We start from the raw sequence: 19,244 nt of genomic DNA on the forward strand, positions 1-19,244 counted from the left end.
CACTTAAAAGCGAGTTTTTAGTTCTTTTACCTTGTTTTTTTTTTTTTTTTGGAGAAAAACCTTTCGAATTGGTTTGGATGTCGGTATCTTTTTTTCCTTATATCTTTCTTTTGTATATCAAAGAGTAATTTGCACTTAAATTCTCTTAACTATAATATTATTTCTACTTAATTTTTTAATTTTAAATTTTAGTAGTAATCTAACCTGCTAAATTATTATGGCGCGTTTATTAAACTATAATTAGAATCAGAATAATTAATGGAAGAAATGTATCGGTTTAAAATAGAAAATAATCGGAAACAATATTTTATTATGATATTTATAAAACTGTCCGGAAATGATAGTGTACCTAATTCTGTTACTTAGTTGTTTGTTTTAGCTGCATTATTTTCTGTTGTTAATAACCGTTTCTGGTTTATGTCTTGGTCTGTTTTTGCCAACTGTATTCTCCTATGTTTGTGGGTTTTATTCCCTATAAATAAAGCCCTCTCCAAAGACTCTGTAGCTTTTACAAGTCTTTGTTTTCACTCTCATAGAATGACTACTGGTAGGACTTTGTATAGATGAGCTCATTCATGGTATTAGATTGCCATTGACAAACGTCGCAAATGGATCCTAGCCGCCCTGAAAATCCACCCCGTTCCTCTGTTCAACAACCCACTGCTCCCGCTCCCACCACCCCTCCGGTCACACAACAATGGAATCCTTTCCAGAGCTCCCTCAACTCCTCCCTCACTGTCAAATTAGATCGCTCAAACTTTTTGCCATGGAAGTCGCAGGTTCTTCCCACGGTGATAGGGCATGGCCTTGATGATCTGCTCTTGACTGGAATCCCTCCGCCCGAACGATTAATCTCAGGAGCCCCGAACCCTGAATTCAATTCTTGGAGAAGGAAAGACCAACTTCTCCTTAGCTGGCTCCGATCGTCTATGTCCGAGACGATTCTTGGATCTTTAGCCCAGCATAACTCTTCCCATGCCCTCTGGAGAGCTCTCGATCAGCGCTTTGCCAGTCAATCCAAGGCTCGCCTTCTTCAGATCAAATCGCAACTCTCCACCATACGGAAAGGTAATCTCTCAATCCTTGATTACTATGATAAAGTTAAAGTTCTTGCTGACTCTTTAGCTACTGCTGGCCATCCAATGGAGGAAACTGACCTCATAATGCATCTCTTGAATGGATTGGGACCTGAGTTTGACCCCGTCGTCGTCCATGTCACGAGCCTTGTGGATAATCTATCAATTGAATCTGTTCAGTCACTTCTTCTTACTCATGAAAGCCGATTGGAACGCCACTTCAATACTGAGGATCGCACCCCCAATATCACTGCAAATCTTACAACTTCCTCTTCAAGATTCAACCAAAGCAGGTTCTCTCCGAACCCAGGCCGTGGTAATACCCAAAGTTTTCCCAACAGACCATTAGGGAAAACGTTTGGCAGAGGCAATTTCCCCAATTCAAGACTGGTTTGTCAAGTGTGCCACAAGATTGGACACACGGCTGCGGTTTGTCATTACCGTTTTGATAAAGCTTTTGTGACCCCAAAGATTGGTGACTCCCGTGCCTTCTTGTCTGAGGTTGATAACACTGATGATCCTCACGCCTATCTCACCTCTAGCCTTCCCGATCCCAACATTGATCTTGATTGGTATGCGGATACCGGAGCCACCAATCATGTTGCGTTAGGCATGGAACACCTTGATTGTGAACATCCTTACTCAGGTTCTGAATCCCTAGCTGTTGGAAATGGTAAGAGACTTCCCATCTCTCATATTGGCACTCACTCTTTGTCTAGTTCTTCCAAACCTTTAATCTTAAACTCTGTTTTAAAAGTTCCTGACATTACTAAAAATCTTGTTAGTGTTCTTAAACTAACCGAAGATAATAATGTTTTCTTGGAATTTCATTCCAAATGTTGTTTTGTTAAGGACAAACTTACGGGGACAGTCTTGCTCAAAGGGAGAGTTAAGAATGGTCTATACGTGCTTCCTCAAAGTCACTTTACCCCTCCAAATGTAGAGCTTCAATGTAATCTAGCCACATCTCAACCTAGTGCCTCTCAGGAATCTTTTACTGCCTTTACTTGTAATAAACCAGCTGGTATTCCAGCTGCAACTTCTTGTAATGATTCCACAATTAATAAAACAGATTGTTCTCCCTGTTCTACTTCATGTCATTGTGCCATATTTAATGTTCAAGCTAAACCTGACATGAACCTTTGGCACTCAAAATTGTGCCATCCAGCCCTTAGAACTCTTACCAAAGTTTTATCCAACATAGGCATTAAAAGCAATCTTAAGGACCTTCGATTCTGTGAAGCATGTAAAATTGGGAAAAGCCATAAATTACCTTATGCCTTGTCGGATTCTCGTGCCTCCCAACCTTTAGAATTACTCCACACCGATGTGTGGGGACCCTCTCATGTCTCCTCTATAGAAGGCTATAGGTATTACATCCATTTTATCGATGACTTTAGTCGATATACATGGATTTTCCCTCTCTCGGTTAAGTCTCAAGCTTATGCCACCTTTCTTGAGTTCAAAAAACTGGTCGAAAACCAATTTAGTCTCACCATTAAGAAAGTCCAATCCGATTGGGGTGGGGAGTATAGATCATTCTCTAAGTTCTTATCTCAGCATGGGATTCAGTTCCAACATCCATGTCCTCACGATCATGAACAAAATGGTAGGGTGGAGAGAAAACATAGACACATAACTGAAACTGGCCTCACGTTGCTTGCACAATCTGGTCTTGATCTAACATTTTGGTGGTTAGCTTTTCAGCATGCTGTATTTGTTATTAACAGGCTTCCATCACCAGTCATCCAAGATCTATGCCCCTATGAATGTTTGTTTCACAAGGCACCTGATTATGACTTCCTTAAGCCCTTTGGGTGTGCTTGTTACCCCCATTTACGACCTTACCAGCAACACAAGTTGGATTTTCGATCGGACAAATGCACTTTTGTTGGTTATTCAATGTCTCATAAAGGATACTTATGTCAACATCCCACAGGAAGGACTTATATTGCAAGAAATGTGGCCTTTAATGAGTTGGACTTCCCTGCTATGTCCAACAACAACAACAACCAGGTGATGTCCTCTCCTCCTATTGTTCCTCCCACTACTACTTTTTGTACTGATTTTATGGCCACTGACACTTCGTTTTTGTACCCCGAGGCTACTTCTGCTGCTCCTTCTTCGCCTAGTGCCATTCACCACACCAGCAGCCACTCAAACCAGCAAGCTGTTCCAACATGTAGCACCATATTGCCACAGAATAATGCACCAATTGACAACCCTCCTTTGCCTCAGCAACCTACACCAGCTGCTGCCAATCACCCAAATACTGCCCCAGCCGCATCCATTGAACCACCAACAACTAATCCCACCCCAATACCAGCCAACAACCACCCTATGCTCACTTGTTCCAAAGCTGGCATTTATAAACCTAAAGCTTACCATGCAACCCGATATCCTCTTCCCATCACCACCTTACCTAAAGAACCCAAAACCTTGCAACAAGCCTTAAAAGATCCCAAATGGTTCAACTCTATGGAGGAAGAAATCTTTGCCTTAAAGAAGAATGGCACATGGACATTAGTTCCGTTTGATCCTATGATGCACTTGGTGGGAAATAAATGGGTGCACAAAGTCAAACTTCGACCCGACAACACCATTGACAAGTACAAATCACGGCTGGTGGCTAAAGGCTATCATCAAACTCCAGGTATTGACTTTACCGACACGTTTAGTCCAGTTGTTCGTCCTGCCACTGTTCGGGTTATGCTTACTCTTGCAGTATCTAATAATTGGAAAGTCACTCAATTGGACATCTCCAATGCCTTTCTCAATGGCACATTGGAAGAGACCGTATATATGACCCAACCGCAAGGTTTTATTGATCCCGAAAAGCCTCATCATGTGTGTAAATTACACAAAGCTCTATACGGTCTCAAACAAGCTCCGCGAGCTTGGAATGAGAAGCTTAAACAAACTTTATATGCTGCTGGTTTCAAGGCTTCCCGGTCCGATACCTCTCTGTTCGTTCACGGGTCTGGTGCCAACTTCATGATGTTATTAGTGTACGTTGATGATATACTGATAACAGGTCCAAATGAGAAGATAATACTGAACCTTATTGCTGACCTTAACAGAGTTTTTGCTGTCAAAAATCTTGGTTCACTGCATTATTTTCTGGGGGTTGAAATAGTAAGAGATAACAGTGGCATGTATCTCTCTCAATCCAAATATATATCAGATCTCTTGGTAAAATTGCATCTTGATGGAGCTAAACCAAGTCCCTCACCCACTAGTGCTTCTCAAAAGCTTTCCTTAACCTGTGGAGAACCATTTGAAGATCAAAGTCTATATCGGAGCACCTTAGGGGCGCTACAATACTTGACTTTAACACGGCCAGATGTGGCCTTCATTGTCAATCGGTTAAGTCAGTTTATTCACGCACCTACAACCACTCATTGGGAGGCATGTAAAAGACTTTTTCGGTATCTAAAAGGCACACTACATGACGGTCTTCACATCCGACCAGCAGCTAGACTTTGTTTGCAAGCCTACTCTGATGCAGATTGGGCTAGCTGCCCTGATGATAGGCGTTCCACGGGGGGTTATGCTGTCTACTTTGGTGGTAACTTGATATCTTGGTCCGCCAAAAAGCAACAAGTTGTTGCTCGTTCAAGCACCGAAAGTGAATTTCGAGCTCTTGCCAACACTGCCTCGGAGATTAAATGGCTGTGTTCTGTTCTACAAGAACTCAATGTTCACTTACCCTCTTCACCCATAATTTGGGTCGATAACCAAGGTGCTGCCTCCCTCGCTGCCAACCCGGTATTTCATGCCCGATCGAAGCATATTGAAATAGACCTGCACTTCATCCGAGATCAGATTTTGGCCAAACAACTTGAGGTGCGATATGTTCCGTCTATTGATCAAGTTGCCGATATCCTAACAAAGCCATTATCGACTGACAGATTCAATTACCTCAAGACCAAGCTTCAAGTGTGTGTACCACCCTTTCGCTTGAGGGGGGATGATAGTGTACCTAATTCTGTTACTTAGTTGTTTGTTTTAGCTGCATTATTTTCTGTTGTTAATAACCGTTTCTGGTTTATGTCTTGGTCTGTTTTTGCCAACTGTATTCTCCTATGTTTGTGGGTTTTATTCCCTATAAATAAAGCCCTCTCCAAAGACTCTGTAGCTTTTACAAGTCTTTGTTTTCACTCTCATAGAATGACTACTGGTAGGACTTTGTATAGATGAGCTCATTCAGGAAAGAAAACCAGAATCATATTATTTTGTTTACATAACTAGGAAAGGTAATCGGAATGCTTTAATTTGACAAAATTGTCATTATTATTACATGTAATTATTTTCTGTTTATAGATTTTTAAGGGGTATATTTGTTTTTTATATTTTTAATTAATATAATTAAAATTAAAATAAATTAAGTAAGGAAAAGGAAAGGCATTCCCTATAAAAATGGGGGACAACCTTTTCTTTTGTTTTCTCCCTAATTTGTGTGGGTCCTACTAGTTTTTCCTTTTCCAAAATTTAGTAAACAATTGTATGGGAATCAATACCATATCATTCATTCTCATTCCCTTTAAGTAAACATGCCAGTAAATTTAAGGTGTGATCCACTTATCTCAGTTAACTGTTCACATCGACTGCTATTATGTACATGTGACACATGTATATTAGTCCACTTAATATAATTATTTAAAAATTATAAAAAAAAATATTTTTCAAAATTTATTTTAAAATTAAAAAGAATAATTTAAATTTATAAATTTTTTAATAAATAATTTTTTATCTATTTTTTTTTTATTTTCTTATTTTCTCACTGGGCTCTTTTTTCACACTCTCTCCCCGAGTCTTTTCCTTCCTTCCCAGATCTGGGTTTTATCTCAAAATCAATTGGTAATAGGAGGAGTAGCTGATTCATTTTATATATGACAATTTATTTCCACACATTAACAGTGTAAAATAATAATTAAGCTGGGACATTATTTAAAAAATGGTATGTTAAGATAAAATATCTCTTGTTAAGGTTGAACTGAAATTACTTATATTTGGAGTATTGAATTGAATTTGGGACACTTACTAAGATTGATCGTATCATCATCTTAATATGTGTTGATAAAAGAGATTAAACTAAATTTATTTATTTATTTTTTTTTTGGTAATAGAAAGAAAGTGGTTTTTTTATAAGAAAAATATTGTTATAATTACAATTTTTTTTAAATGCTCTAGTTTTTAAATTAATTATTCGAATTTAATTGGATGGACGGAATAATATGAAGTAAAAAAAAACATGGACATGACAGATAATCTACTTCTATGATTAATACTACAATATAAATATAATCTAGTAATCAAATCATTGATATTATAATTAGGGAAAATGGAATAAGTGACAATGGCTACGAATATTTTTTTAAAAAATAACTAATGGGACCAACACCTAAGTAAATTATGTATTATACTATTCTAGATTTTGGAAGTTTATAAGATGACATAATATATTAGAAGAAATTACTTTTTCATGATTAGTTGGCTAATAATTTAAAAATAAATATAAGTTAAAGATAGAAAATTAGTGTTTATTTTTCTCTTAATTTTAAAAATATCCTCGTCATTTGAAAAGTCTTTCAGTCTTTTCTCTCTAACTCAATTTCTTTCTTTCTTTCAATTCTTGTCGTCGACCTTGTTATCATCCTTGTTTCCTTTTGCCATTGGATATACATTTTAGAAAATTAAAAGAGGATCACAATTTTTGTAACCAATCGAACATTTATTCTTAACTTTCAAATGACATTATTACTGTACATACTAATTCTATTGAGCATTCACAAAAAAATTACAAAAATCCTTAAAAAATGTAAATCTCATCAAAATTCTTTTTTTACCAAAAAAATCAACAAAAAATATAAATAAATCACAGATTGAACATCAAAAACAACATTATAAATCACTAATTTCTTTACCATGAACCAATTAAAATGTGACAAGAATAATATTTCTCCTCTAACTTCCTACAAATTTAAGTGTTCGATGCTTGATCGAACCTTTTTGGTCGAATGGTCGTGTCTCTAAGTGGGGGCGGTAATAGTGGATTAAGACAGAAGACTCGATAAATGCTTCGTAAAAAGACGAAAGAAGGAGAAAATGAGATAGAGAAGGATTCAAATGGCCCGGGTATCTTTAGGATCAATGAAAAGATAAGCATTAATATGGAAGATATTGAGTTTTGGGCTATTTTTTAATTTTTGTCCAATTGTATGCACTAAAAATTAAATTTCTCTATTAAAATTACTTTTAAAATTTTGATATAAGATGTCCCTTTAAGAAAAAATAAAGATACAAATAGTAATTAGTAAAGGGATCATTATTTGGTGGAATCAAACAAGGAAACATGATTGACCTAACTCTTTATCAATTTTAATTTATTTGAATAGACTACTAAAAAGAATACAAATGATTCCATTGACTAGAATATAAAAAAAAATACTTAACAAAGAAAACAAAATGCTCTCGTACCACACATTCTTGAATATATTCCTATGCTTATATTTATTTTCCTCACATATAAGTTATTTCCCTTCTTTTTTAACTTGCTAATATTAATAAACAAAGGTCTAAATATTCATATCTCCTTTCATACATAACATAACTATTAATTATGACATACTAGATTGTATGAGTGGAGTTTTTTTAGTGTTTGTTTATCGGTTAGTGAAGAGTGTTGTTTATAGATTTGTTAGACCTTCCTATTTTTTTGAGATCGAATTTTCAGTAGAAGTGTTGTTCTTGTTAAGTTTATACTTATATGATTAGATTATTTGTCTTTTTATTATAATTTTTTTTGTTTTTTAAATATGACAACTATGACATACTTATTAATATTTGATCCATTTAAATAACTAATTTATTATGTCCCAAAAAACCTAAGTTTTTGTTGTAGGTGTTGTTAATTTGGGTACCAAAAAGACCACGTGACTATAATGTACGACCAATTTTATAGAACCATGTAACTCGAAGTAGTAGACTTAATTTGAAACAAAAACTGTATTTGAGTAGTCTACATTGCATCTTTTAAAGGGTGTTTTCTTAAATTTTTTATTTATTTTGGCATACTGGCGAACTTTTTTAATTTAATTTTTTCATGATCGTATATATTATAGATATTTAGGACCACTTGTAAATTTTAAGAAAATTTCAAATAAATTATAATACTGAAAATAAGATTTATTTATTTTATTGTACTAACGATTATTTTTCTTACGTGTGGTAAGTAATTGTTTAAATTTTATGCGTTCATAAAAAAATAGACTAAAAAATTGTTCTAAATGTCTAAAAGATAAATGATCTACTAGAACGATCGTTTAAGGATCTACACAAAAATTTCAACATTATTTAGTTTGTTTATTGTTTATTAGTGTGAGATACTAAATCAAAAATAAGTAAACTTAAATTTAATCACAATTTGTTTTAACTAATTATATAAATATATGTATTATAATGTTCGAAATTTATGTAGTACACCAGTCTTTTTTTTTTTTTTTTGATAAACTCTCTAATTTATTTGTTAATTTTTTTAATGAAAGATAATTATTATTAGACTAATGCTAAAAATAAATCAAATAATCTAGTCACCGAACTTCATTATTAAGAGAGTGCTAATTTAGCAATGTTATGAGTAATAATATTCAGAGAGCGCAAGTACAAAATAAAAATTTAAACACATTAAAACTTCTACAAATCAAACAAATATCACTCAAAATCAAACTATTGCCATACAAAAATCTTTCTTACTCAAAAGCTTTGCAATAATTTGTCAATCGAACTCAACCTCAATACTGTAGTAATCCAGTTGACAACACAATTTTTATTCTAAGTTTTAGTATTTAAAAAAAAATTTTATTCCAATTTTCTTTAGTATTTTAAAAAAAAAAATTATTCTAATTTTTGTTTATAATAGCGTACGTTAGTTATTTAGGATAAGTTTTTAATTTTCATAAAATTTCGAATGTTTTATTGTGTCGAAAATAAGATTCAAATAGTTAATTACCATGCATATATAAAAAAAATCGTGTATGCAATAAAATATTTAAATCTTATTTTCGACATTGTAAACTAATCGAATTTTTTTAAAATTTTAAATATCTATAACGTATATGATTATGAAGAAAAAAATAAATTAAAAAACTCTTTTGAATGTCAAAATAAATAGAGATCTACTGAAATAACTCTTTAAAGGGTGTTCTATAAAAAAATACCTAATTTTAATTGAAAAATACTAAAAGACTTTATTGGTGTCTAGTACTCTCCGCGTTTGGTTGGAGGTAATGAATGGAATGAAATGGAAGGGAAATAATTTTTATTCCATTTTTTTGTTTGGTTGTATTTTAAACCATTGAAATATCATTCTAATGGAATGACTTTTCTATCATTTTGGTATAATGACTATTCCATTTTGAAATAGAAGAAAAGACCATTCCAATGTAAAATTTGGAAAAATTTAATAATTTTTTTATTAATTTTTTTTTATGTATTTTAAATTTTATTCTATTAATTCATTCCGATTCTCATTTTTATTCTTATATTTTCATTCATTACAATTAAAGGCGACCTAAACTAATTAAGATAATAATTTTTAAAAAATAAGCCAACGAATGTATGAAATATTAATGAAGGAAGCAGTTATAATGGGTGGGTCGGTGGCCCGTGGCCCGTGGGTACTTCTGAATGCTGAATTAACTGTCATCCATATTTTTACAATTTTTTTTTTTATTTTTATTTTGTTTTCTGGTCCAAAAAGAAAAAAAAGCAAAAAGACAACCGACTTCAACCAAAAAGCGAAACGACGGCGTTTGGCGGTGGGTAATTCACGTCATTGCTATTGCTCATAGATATACAAATTATTAAAAAGTGCACAACTTGGCTCTACTAGTAGTGCTATAATATGAGTCAAAACACTTTGTAGTACCATATCATTGACTCGTTTTGATTAATTAAAAAAATTATGTTCTTAATTTTTAACACTATGTTTGGTAGGGTTGAATGAAGAGTGGAAGGAAAGAGATGAAGGGGTTTGGTGAAATTATTTGTTTGGCAAAAAAAAAAAGAGGAAGAGAAAGAAAAAATGGAGGGAGACCTTCTTTCTCTAGACTCAAAATTTTCAATCCTTCTTAAAATGAATGAATTCAAGAAAAAAAATAAAAATATATATAATATCATATTTGTCTTAAAAAAATAATAAATCATTATATTAAGAAAAATAGTATTGTAATTTTAGTAATTAATTTATATTATATCGTTTTAATTTTATTTTTAATACTAAATGTAATATAGAGGAAAGTTGTTTTTTTCTCCATTCTTCATATTCTCTATCATTCCTATCTTTCCCTTCCATCCTTCGAACCAAACATACCTTAAGATGAGGTGAGTGGAGGGAGAGATCGGGGGCAGAAGGACGGGAGAAGATAACAATTCCTCTTATTTGGCACGAGAGATTGGAAGAAGGAAGAGATAATTAGATGGATAACAAATCCTTCTAAAATCTTAATTTTAGAGTCTTTCCGCTAATAGAAAGATCATACACTCCTTCTTCAATTATTGAAAATTACAATTATACCCTTTTAATATAGTATTTATAAAGATATTTAAATTTCATAAATAAATACTCTTTATTCTTTCACCACTATATTATTTCTACCAAACAATATAAAATGATTATTACTTTACTCTTATTTTCTCTTATTCTACATTTTTCATTAACTCTACATTCCTTCTACCAAACATAACCTAAGACCAAAATTAATTAGCAAAGAGATGAGAGACCAAACCAAACAAACAAATTCAACCAAATAACCTTATTAATTAATAGGAGGTTGTAGAATTGGACTGAAAAAAGATTAATAAACTTTTTTGTTTATTATTATTGTTATTGTAAAATAGAATGCATTAAACATGTTCATATAGAATAAAAGCGTGGAGAGTAGGGGTTGAAACTTCTCTTAAGAATATTTATTTAAGAAATAGAATAGAAAATGTCAAGTCTCTCTTTAGTTCACGAATCTTACACATGAAAAAAGAACACTTTTTTGGTAGAAGTGTATATAATTTGTTTATAACTTTAGCATTTGGAATGTGACTAAAGGGGTATCACATAGATATAAAAAAAAAACCTTTAGCATTTAGAATGTGACTAAAGGGGTTTCAACTTTTGTGGAAGAGGTAGAATACACACCATGGCTACCTCATCTAACCACACACTCCCACCCTAACGTGTCGTTACCATCTGATTGAATTGTTGTCGTGACATATATTTTTTAGAAAAAATTTATTCAATAAAATAATTTTTGAAAATTATATAATATAAAATAAACGCTATTTTTGACAATGTATTTTATAAAAAATTATAAATTTGACTCTCTCTGCTTTAATAAGTAACAATTCAAATCCTATGTTTTTTAAAATGATATAAAATAAGTCATGAATTTAATTTGTCAAATTCAAACTTGATAATAGTATGATTTAGAAGTGTTATGACCAGACTGATTACATTTTTTTTTATGCATCTGTTCGTGGTAGAAGCTGATTATTTTAAAAAAAAAATGATAAAACTGATGAAAATGGCGAATATGCCCAGAAGACTTCTCAAGAGAAGCATTCGGAAATGGCCCAGGATATGTCAACCTAGGTGATGGGTCCCAGTTTTGTCTCCCAGGTGGCTCTGTTTATTTCCTAAAAACACCCATATCTCAATTGTTGATGAAAATAAAGAATATGCCCGGTAGACTTTGTCTAAACTGCTATTGAAAATGGTCTAAATTGACAATATGTCAACCTGGGCGCTGGGTCCCAGTTTTAGCCTCCATGTTGATCTGTTTCTTTCCTGAAAGCACTTGATTCTTTATTTTGGATGTAGACGAAGAAAATGCTTGGGATACTTCTTCAATATTGTGGTTGGAAGCACCCCAAGTTGACAATATGTCAATCTAGGCCCTAGGTGCTCAAACATGAAGTGTTTCGATTCTGATTTTGATGCCTCTAACATGTTCGTGACAGTTCTTATTCATGTATAAGTACAAAGTTTGAGCTATTTACACTAAGACGAACCCGAAAACTGAAACTCTAGTTGGGAATGTCAAATTGGGCGTTGGGTGAAAACCCTAGGTGCATGTGTTGACTTCTGGGGTATTATTTCGTATATTTTCAATTTCCAGGCCTTAGACTTAGATTCCTCTTGTCTTCTTGGTTCATAATACTGAAGGATGGTGAGTTGAAAATAACTTGGAGGGATCCAAACACCTATTTCAGAGTTCTTGAAGTCAACTTGGGCGCATGACTATAAACGCCTCCCACGTCGACTACAATGACTCAGGACTCTGAAATGTTTTTTTTTTCTTGCCATGTATCAAATATTAACGTTTACTTAACCATGATCAGTTTTCGAGTAAACAGTATCTTACCCATTTTGATGTTTCTAGGTAAAAGTGGCTTATCAGGGTGGTGTGGGATCTTTTGTTGTTGGGTAGAAGAGAAATATTACAAATTTTGTGAGATAAATATATAAAGCATTGTTGCCACTGCAACTTTATTTTTATTTATTTTAATAATTAATCTACTAAAACAACTTTCAATGTAGCTCACTAGCTTGCACTAAAAATGCAAATATTAGTTATGAGGACTAAAAAATGAGTATCTACGTGTACTTTTTTTGTTTTTTGTTTTTAATAAAAAACAACTCCTACTTCATCAAAAAATAATAAGAGTTAGGCACATAAACATAGAAAATCATCCATCCAAAACTAGTTTATGAACTTTGAGTGCATGCACATCCAAGTATCGATTATATTAGTTATACTACAAACATAAATTAAGGAATTTTCAAGAAAAAATAAATAATAAATTATCAAAATTCTCTAACAAATAACTTAAATCTTTAAAAAAAAGAGACTCAAAGTTAAGTTGTCAGACTTAAGGTAATCCAGTGAAAAACTAGGACTAAACCAATACTACCATGAAAACTACAACTTGGGCATTAAACACTATAAATTTATATTCACAAATATAGCTTAAACAACAAAAGGACTCAAATTATACTTCTTCAAAAGATCAATTGTCTTTAAATAGAAAAAAATACATTCTACTTACTTTTTCAAATGGTGAAAATACAAGGCCACTTGTAGTAATGTACTCGAGTGGATCTCGTTGCAATGAGCCTATTGTCTAGAGCTCACAAACGAGTTCGCTCGTAGTGAGGTCTAGACTAATTGAACTATCGCAATGTGTTGCTTATGTGGCTTTTATGTGTACACGTGCCGAAACGTGATTAGGTGGATAATGATTAAGGGGAAGAAGCATCCAATATCCATGTCATGAGATCCTCTTACTTTTGAAAGGTACTGAAATTTCCACATATATACACCCAATCACAAAGACAGAAAACCAATATTATCTACAAACAGTCCTTGTCTACAAATGTAAAATTTTCTTTATGGTTTTTAATTATTGGGAGGCTTATTCACCAATCAATTCCATTATTTTCTATCTACAACAGAAGCACTACTTGTTAGTTAAATGGTCAGAAAAATACCACTTATTTTTATTATAACTAACAATAGGAAACAGTCAAATATACAATGGTGCTTCCAAGTTCCAAATGGGAAAGCAAAAAAAGATAGTATGGGGTCACTTTCTCGGAAACTGACATTTTCCTATCTAACAAACAGAAAGTTATTTCCATATAAAACTAATGTAGTGGGGCTAGAGCTAGTGGCCCAACAATGTGAACAAAATAGATAGTTCATGAACTTAATGCCAATAATTTCAATATCAACTCAAACTTACTTTCAAACTTTAATTACCTTTGACAGCTTCAAATATGTACTTGACCATGCATTGAATTAATTTATTTATAATTTTATAGTTGGAGGGCGAAAAATATTAAACTAGTTAAATGGGTTTTGGTAGTGTATATAAAAAGTGAGATTTTGGTTATATTGTATGGGTAAATATTATTTTACACCCTGTATTTGTAAATAACTTAGCATGTTTTGTTCTACAGACTAACACGAGTGTTTCTAGGAGGTTACTCATGTTGAAGTCAAACACGTTTAACTGTGGAGTTCTTTCCTGATGGGCTACCAAAAACAATATGCACCTTGGTGACATAAGTAGTATCAATCAATCCATTTAAGATATCTTCAACTTTGTAGTCTCATACCTGCACAGTCTCAAAATCATTACACATGACTATCCCCAGGCAACAAGGGATTGAACAGCTCCCGATCTTTTTTCTTACGAATCACGAGACTACTGATTGTCACAATTTTGTTAAAAAAACAACCCAAACCCTATATTTTCCAAATTAGTGCATAATAGTAGACCGAACTCAATTTAGATTAATTTATTTTTTTAATATAACCAACCTACACACAATTTCTAGCATAAAAAAAGTGCAAACCAAGTTTTCATTTAACAAAAGAAAGAGTCGATCTAATCATAGCTTTTGCTAAATATATATGGTCCAAAATAATATTTAGTTTTAGGAAAAAAAAAATTAAAATGGTGTACTATATTTCATTCTTTCAATAAAAAAGAAGCCAATCTTCGTAACAAAGTTGTATATATCTAAATAAATATTTCAAATGATGTTATTCAGAATAAAAGTTTAAAAAAAAAATGAGGAAATTATATTGTATGCCCACTTTATTTTATTTGTTTTAATTTTTACTTCTATTTTCATATTTTTTTAAATATACCCACTTTTATGGATGATATTCCCATAAGACCCCTTAAGTTATGTAAATTATATGTTATACTTAAGTAGAGAGTGAGAGTATATTAGGCAATCCACTCAAAAAAAAACGGGTATATTTTAATAAAAAAATAATATGAAAGTATTTTTGATTAATAGATAAAAAAAAAATATTTTTCAACTTATCCCAAAAAAAAAGAATTTAGTGTTGCAATAGGCCCAGGCCCATAATTGTTGGTACAGATTGGGCCCAGTCCAAAAATCCGTACAATATTTATGCAAAAAAGTTCGAATTTGGCGCTAAATTCAGAAAATTTCAGACGAACTAAAGAAGAAGATAATTCATGTATTGTAGCTAAGCACAAAAAACTGGAAGAAATTTTTACATAGAAATGAAATCAAAGCAAACTCCTTTCAGAGCTGTTGGTCAAAGATCCATCGTTTCTTCATTGCTCAATCCTTCTTCTAAACCGTAAGATTAACTCACTTCTTTCTTAATTTTGTTATTGTTTTTCAATTTGATGTGTATGGTTATGGAATTTCTAGTTCTAGGGTTCCGAAAGAGGGTTGTAAGAATTTAGAGAACGTGTCTCGTATTTCTCTCTCGGACTTTCTCCAACGGAAGCTCAACGACGATTCCGGACTCCCCAAGACTGTCAAAGTACTATCTTTTCACTTCATCTTTCGTTGGAGTATTGAATTTTTGAATTTGAATAGATTTAGTTTGAAATTGTTGATGAATTTGATTGAAGTTCGATTTGATGATGTTGGAGTTAATTGGTGTGATTTTTGACAGGGTAAAGCTAAGCCTTTTTCTTCTTTGTTGGGACTCAGAGATGGGTCTGTTGATGAAAAAATTGGGGCTTCGAATGTTGTTGAGAAAGTGGTTCTTGAACAATTCAAGCATATAGAAACTGTAACAAAAGATGATTTGGTTGGTTCAAGTAGTGATAATGGCAATAATGGTGAAGTTGAAAATATAGCTTCTGCAGCAGAATCAAGAAAGAGGAAAAGCTTTGAAGGTTTGTAAATTGTAATCTTTTTCCTGTTATTTAATGTTTTCCTTCTATTGAGCGTTTTTCTTTTCTAGCATTAGAAATAGTTTAAAGACCTAAGTACCTAACCAATACAACTCTTTAACCTCAATTGATTGACACTGCTGAAGTTTAGAGGAGAAGATTGTAACAAGCCTTATTGAGATAGTATATATATATATGAGAGTTTTAGAAGGGTTTTGGAAGAAGAATTTGTAATAGAGCTACCGCTCTTGGCTTGGGAGAGCACCGGGTTTCTCGAATACCCAGTAACACTGTTATCACCACCATTTAGATCAATATATCATCCACTATTTTCCTGTATTGCTAGGAGATTCCTATCACGAGCCTTATGTTACAAAAGAAAAACTCAGTAATCCTATGGCATTACTTTGTTTTGATTGATTGGTGATAATCTGGCTGTGTAATTCATTTTAGCTTTGGGAGAAAACAAACCAGCTACGAAATAATGAAGCTCAAAAGGGTGTTGAATGTAATTGCTCCGAGTCTTGCATGATTTTGTGTTGAATTATCATGCTTGTTAATGGTAGATACCATATCAAGATAACAAAGGTTGACCAGACCAAACCGTGTCTGTTACGGTACAATGTCATGCATCTTTTATTGAATGGGTGCAGGAGTATGTTTGCATGTTATTTGGAGTTCAAATCTTGTAATTTTTCTTGCATTGTGTTCCCTATCTGAATAGAAGGACACCCTGTGATGATTTCTAACTTAGCAAATGATGCATGAGACAGAAGTAAATGTTATGTAAGAGGTGGACCTTAGTACATATCACATTTGCTATTTAGTTTGTTTCGTTGAGCTTACCATAGAAGTTTTTCGGTGAAGCTACTTGTTATCATTTTTCGTCCTACTTTTTACCTGCAATGCTGTGCTACTTTGGCCTTTAATCTGAATTTACTGGTGGGAATTTACTATGCTGGATGGATGGTTTTCTGATAGAACATTAAAGTTTTAGCCTTAGTACGAATAACGGTAGCAATGGTCAAACACCGACGAATTATGATAGGGACAACTCCATGTAACTCCCTCCACATGATCCAATTTCCACTACATTTAGCTACAGATATTTCTTTTCTTGCTCTCTAATTTTATCTGCTCTTTTGAATCTGAACTCACAGGTAGGAATGAGAAGCACATTCCTCGAAAACAGGTGGTAGTTCTAGGAGGAAATTCAAAAGCCAAGCAGCAAAGAAGGGATAAGTATATCAGGAATGAGAACCAAGTTCCTACTTATAATCACTGTTAGTATTCACAGCCACTAAATTAAACTCTTCACATCACTTGTTTTCTCTTTATGGTGAATAAGAGTGTAATTTGGTTCTTGCAACTTTTTCGGGTTGTTTTGCAGATGCAAATGGTGGTGGCTGGTGGGACTCCAACATGGAGGGGGTTGACAATGAAGAAGTTGGCTTTAGTGAGGTATGGGAAGGAGTTGGTTCCACAACTTTTGGAGGGAGTCTAGATTGGCATTGATCTTCAACCCTTGATCTTGAAATGTCCCTTTACTACCATATCATCACCATGTTTGAACTTTGAAGCTCAAAGTGATTGACTATCAGACTTTTCCAATGGTGCTGGTGCTTTCATTAGAGCCTTAGCCTGTACATAACTGCTTTATGTAACAATATCGTCTTAGTTTGTTCATGGTTGAACACTAATCAGTTCTCCATTTTAGAAGGAAAAATGATGTAAAATGCACTTTTTTTCCCCAAAACTGTCATCACCTTATGAATTAGTAATTTATTTATTTGTTTTTTTCTAATAAATCTTGCAATTTTATGAATAGCAATTAGCTAGAATAATAACATGCAATCTAATCGGGACATCTCCCCGTTGGAAACAGGATTAGGATTAAAATTAAAAAATAAGTTAAATAATCAGCCGCGTAATTCTTGAATTGTTTGACAAAAAAAAACTAAAAATAAAATAAGATAAAAAAAGTTATAGCATCACAGTTAATTTTAAAAACACTTATAATCACAGGAAACTTATTATTTTCAACGACTAACAATGGTTTGATGACAAGTTATTAAAGGAAAAAGAAGAAACAACAATGAAACAAACAAAACAAAATCATATTACACAAACAAGACCAAAACACTCAAAATTATGTCATAGAGGCAAGACTAAAATACTTAAAATCATGATACAAAGACAAGACTAATTGCAGTAGTAAAAATACAATTGCAATTGTAAAACACAACTCCAACTAAGTCACACGAGAAGGATGGCGAGCCTGACCATGAATTAGTTATTTTTAGTTCAATGTGAATCTTAATTCAAGTAAAACCATTGTAAAAATAAAAATAATATATGGTTTAAAAGTTTAAAATATGGTGATATGTGAATGTTAACCCAAGCAAAAATCTCAATAGAATATAAATAGCCCAAAAGAAAGAACATGAAAAATATTGACTTGAAGAAAAAGACTGTTTGGGGTGAGAGAGGCTCGAACTCTCGACCTCAGGATCACTCAATGTAGCTATGAGACCTACGCGCTAGCCAACTGCGCCACCACCCCTATGTGATATTTCATTTCACATAATGATATCTATTTTTAAAGTTTAAAATTAGTTTTAGATATTTATCATTTTGGGAAACAAATCATTTGTTAAATTTCCCCTTCATTCAAATTAGATTTTCAAATATTTAAAATAAATGTTTTAACATGAAAAAAGAACACAAATTAGACAATTTTGAAAAGGAAAAAAATGTTGCAATTCTTTATTTTTGTTGTTCATAAAATATTATTATGTGTGATGCATGAGAATATAATAGACTCAATAGAAAGAAAGACAAGACAATTTTTTCTTATTAATAGGGTTGACCTTGAGGTGAGACGAGCAAGACGTGCGCCTTGAGCCCCGAACGCTTAGACCTCGTAATTGGAAAAAAAATATCAGTAGTATTTAATGTTATTTTAAGTTAAGAGGTTATGAGATCAATTCTTAACATGTAAAAGGATGAAGGATTTTTGCAATTTTTTCAAAAATATTTAATGTATAACTATGAAGGATTCTTGAAACTTTTAAAACTAATTTTAAATTTTTTTACCACTATAATAAAATACTTGAATTATTATTTTGAAAATAATTAAACGGACTTCAAAATTAAATTTTGTCAAAGACCACATACCATTGCCCTAATTGATTAAAAAAAAAAAATACTCTCTATTTTTTCTCTTCAATATTACCAAGATGAACAAATTGTTTTCAAAAAATATATAAAATAATTAAAAAAAAAAACAAATTGATTAGAGCAAAGATAAATTTTGAAGAATATTTTTTTTTAAAAAAATGTCAACGTACATTTTTGTTGACAAGGGGTTCAAAGAGATTCTCTACAAATAATAAATAATTTAATTAATCAAAGTAGTAAAAAGAAGCTTGTAAAAATTAT

At 32.5% G+C, this 19,244-nt stretch overlaps 1 protein-coding gene and 1 non-coding gene across 5 annotated transcripts; one reads left to right on the forward strand and one right to left on the reverse strand.

Moving 5' to 3' along the window:
* Window positions 1–14,889: 14,889 nt before the first annotated feature.
* LOC115722091 (uncharacterized) lies at window positions 14,890–17,611 on the forward strand. 4 transcript variants are annotated; one of them, XM_061103927.1, is made up of 5 exons: window positions 14,890–15,256; window positions 15,331–15,445; window positions 15,581–15,810; window positions 16,968–17,086; window positions 17,194–17,611. In XM_061103927.1, exons 1-5 carry the CDS (start codon window positions 15,177–15,179, stop codon window positions 17,316–17,318), a joined length of 669 nt encoding a protein of 222 aa, XP_060959910.1. In that variant the 5' UTR covers window positions 14,890–15,176; the 3' UTR covers window positions 17,319–17,611. The 4 variants fall into 4 exon arrangements, with proteins under 4 accessions (XP_060959910.1, XP_060959911.1, XP_030507072.2 ...); XM_061103928.1 differs by having other exon boundaries at window positions 14,891–15,256; window positions 15,337–15,445; XM_030651212.2 differs by having other exon boundaries at window positions 14,939–15,256; window positions 15,581–15,806; window positions 16,964–17,086.
* Window positions 17,612–18,279: 668 nt separating this feature from the next.
* Window positions 18,280–18,366, reverse strand: TRNAM-CAU (transfer RNA methionine (anticodon CAU)). The gene is given in 2 exon segments: window positions 18,280–18,315; window positions 18,329–18,366. It is a non-coding gene; the product is annotated as a tRNA-Met (tRNA).
* Window positions 18,367–19,244: the final 878 nt, after the last annotated feature.

The sequence above is a fragment of the Cannabis sativa genome, chromosome 9 (assembly GCF_029168945.1).
Source record: "Cannabis sativa cultivar Pink pepper isolate KNU-18-1 chromosome 9, ASM2916894v1, whole genome shotgun sequence".
Lineage (NCBI taxonomy): Eukaryota > Viridiplantae > Streptophyta > Magnoliopsida > Rosales > Cannabaceae > Cannabis > Cannabis sativa.